Genomic DNA, 2,658 nt, shown 5'->3' on the forward strand with positions numbered 1-2,658 from the left:
ATTGTCTGGCTTTTCATGAGCTAACCCCTTCGGTATTTAGGGTCCCGGGATGGGGTCAGCAGGAAAAATGGCGAAGATCTCAGCTGCTTAGGGGTGCCAAGTCAGGACCACTACATGTGACAGTACGAAGTGGTGTGATTTCACGTGGAATAAGATCCCAACAGGCAGATGTTAACTCAGTGAAGATTAGGGATAGAGCTGCAAACATGACAGACGTGGGATTCTAATCTAAGGATAAGACCACCAACACTAAGGTCAACCAGAGGTCCAAAGGCCTCACAAGGGGCAAAAAGAACTTTGGTTAGAGGCTTAGCATGCAAGCCTGATTATCAGGAGGCCAAGAAAGATTGCTTTCTACAATGAGTAACTCCCAACAAACCATTGTTATAACTTTTATCTGCTCACAACCTTAAAATCTGATCTAGTGTGCTCAGCCTTGACTCCTTTTGCTCACATCTTGCAAAACTCATAGTCAAGATGACAGAACTAAGTGGCAACCTGAAGCCAGAAAAGCAAGGACCACAGCTATCAGTTCTTGTGCACCCACTATGTGCACACACACCATGCTACCATTTCAACGTGTGTGCTCTCTAGTTCTCAAAACTCTGCAGTTTGAGTTTTATTAGTTTTGCTTTACGGATGAAGGAAATGAGGATCAGAGAAAAGTAACTTACTCAGGATCACGCAACTGATGAGGCAGGCATTCTAACTCGGTTTCACTTACTCCAAAGCCCACAGTCTCTCTATTCTGCCAAACTCCTCCTTTAACTGGGCCTGGCCTGGCAGGTTTTGCTGACAGCCCTCCTCTGCAGCCCTCTCACTGGCCCCTCTGCTGGGTGCTTACCGAGGAGGTGCTTGATGATGGCTTGATTATGCTCCCAGAGGTTGCTGAAGGTCCCCCAACGTGAGTGACCATCAGGCACAGGGTTGGCTTTGATCCATCCACCACAGGCATAGGTGAAGAAGTCCTGGCAGGGGTCCACCGTGGGGTCCATGGAATTCAAGATGGAGCTGGTCACTGAGACACAGGCCTGGCTTAGGCACACTGAGGGGGTTCCTGACAGGGATTAAGGATAAGAAGACAGTGAAGGGTGGGTAGGGAAGAATGCAGAAGTACAGTGCAGATGGCCTGGGGTCTTGGGGTACCATGTCCCGCCCTGGCCCTGACCAGATTTGGAACTAAATGATGGAACCAGATTTGGAACTAGACTCTTCCAGAGAAACGATTTTAGTAGATTGAAAATCTTCTGGCTCATAAATTAAGACTTCTGTTTAGCTCCCTAAAATCCTTTCTATGGCTTAAAAAGTACCGGAACCAAGGTGTTTCTCTTAATTAGTCCTTCCTTCTACAAATATTCATTGACTTTTGATTATTTCTTGATGTTCAGCAAATTCGTTTACTCATCATGCATTCATTTGTTCAAAAAATAATTACTGAATATCTTCCAGGTTCTTTGCTGGGTGCAGTGTGTGTGTGTGGGGGGCGGTGAGGGATATAAAAGGCATAGTTCTTTCCCTCAAGAGCTAATAATTTATTTGGGGATATACACATTCTATAGGAAAAGTCAAAAGGCAGCAGTAGGAGAAACATCTGTCGTTCATTCTGCGAGCATAACTCAGTATATGCAATACATGCCCAGTGGGTAACGCAGACAATATGGTGCCAGGACTTAGGAAGAAGACTTTTAGGAATAGAAGGAACTACAAAAAAATCATTCCCGCTGAACACAGGCAGGAGGGTTCCCTTACTGAATCCTCAACATCACCCCAGAACAAAACGACCCCAAGGGATCATTTTGCTAATGTGCATTTTTACATGTGAGGAAAGTGGGGCACAGACAAGCTAAGTACCCTGCTCAGTGGCCAATGGGATTTGAACCCCGCTCTGTCTGCTTCAGTCCTGGCGAGGACAGACCCACGCTGCCAGAAGGCAGGGCAGCCCTGCCGGTCAGGTGTCAGCTCAAAGAGGGACAGTAGTTGGTGCGGGTAGACGGTTGGGAGGGCTGCAAATCCTACAAAAGCCCCTAAAACACAATGAGCAGAGAAATCAGCTTCCTTGGAGCTGGTTCTCACAGAGCGCGGGCAGAGGCGTGAGAGTTGTCCATAGGCCAAAGGCAAGAGGAGGGGGCCAGACCCCTGCCTCAAGGTTAGTGAGCGGGGCCTCGCAAGGGAACCAAACTGTGGGCAGCCTCGGCCGTGGCCCAGCTTGAGGTGGCAAGATGACCCTGACTCTGCAGGAGATGGAGGCTGGAGATTCAGGCTGGTGACCAAGAACACAGACCCAGCCAAACCATCTGTTGATACAAGTTGTGCCAGTGACAAGAGGGGCTGTTTGCTGAATGTGGCTCTGTGCCAGGCACTTCACACACATTCGTGAGCTCACTGAGGCCTCACTACGGGAGCGATACCCCATTTAAAGATGAGGAAACCGAAGCTCTGAGCGAGTGACGGACCGAGGTCACACAGCCGTTTGGGAGAGCCGGGGCTGAACCCAGCTTGGTTCTGCTGCAGTGACTGTAGAGACGGGGTGTTTCAGCTTCACCTCGCTGCCTCTTTGCTGGTCATGCCGGGGGCTGCTGCGGCCCTTCTGGTGAGGTCGGTCCCCCCGCCCCATACAGGGAGGCATAAGGCAAGACAGGCAGTGTGGGCTCTGAGACT

At 49.6% G+C, this 2,658-nt stretch overlaps 1 protein-coding gene across 1 annotated transcript in view; it reads right to left on the reverse strand.

Moving 5' to 3' along the window:
* The window catches only part of ECE1 (endothelin converting enzyme 1), a 58,550-nt gene that overhangs the window by 38,041 nt on the left and 17,851 nt on the right, over positions 1-2,658 (reverse strand). Inside the window, exon 4 of the mRNA XM_023529394.1 lies at positions 845-1,057. Within this exon, the coding sequence (XP_023385162.1) occupies positions 845-1,057 (213 nt within the window). The remainder of the gene's footprint in view (positions 1-844; positions 1,058-2,658) is intronic.

Source organism: Pteropus vampyrus, unplaced genomic scaffold (assembly GCF_000151845.1).
Source record: "Pteropus vampyrus isolate Shadow unplaced genomic scaffold, Pvam_2.0 Scaffold36, whole genome shotgun sequence".
NCBI lineage: Eukaryota > Metazoa > Chordata > Mammalia > Chiroptera > Pteropodidae > Pteropus > Pteropus vampyrus.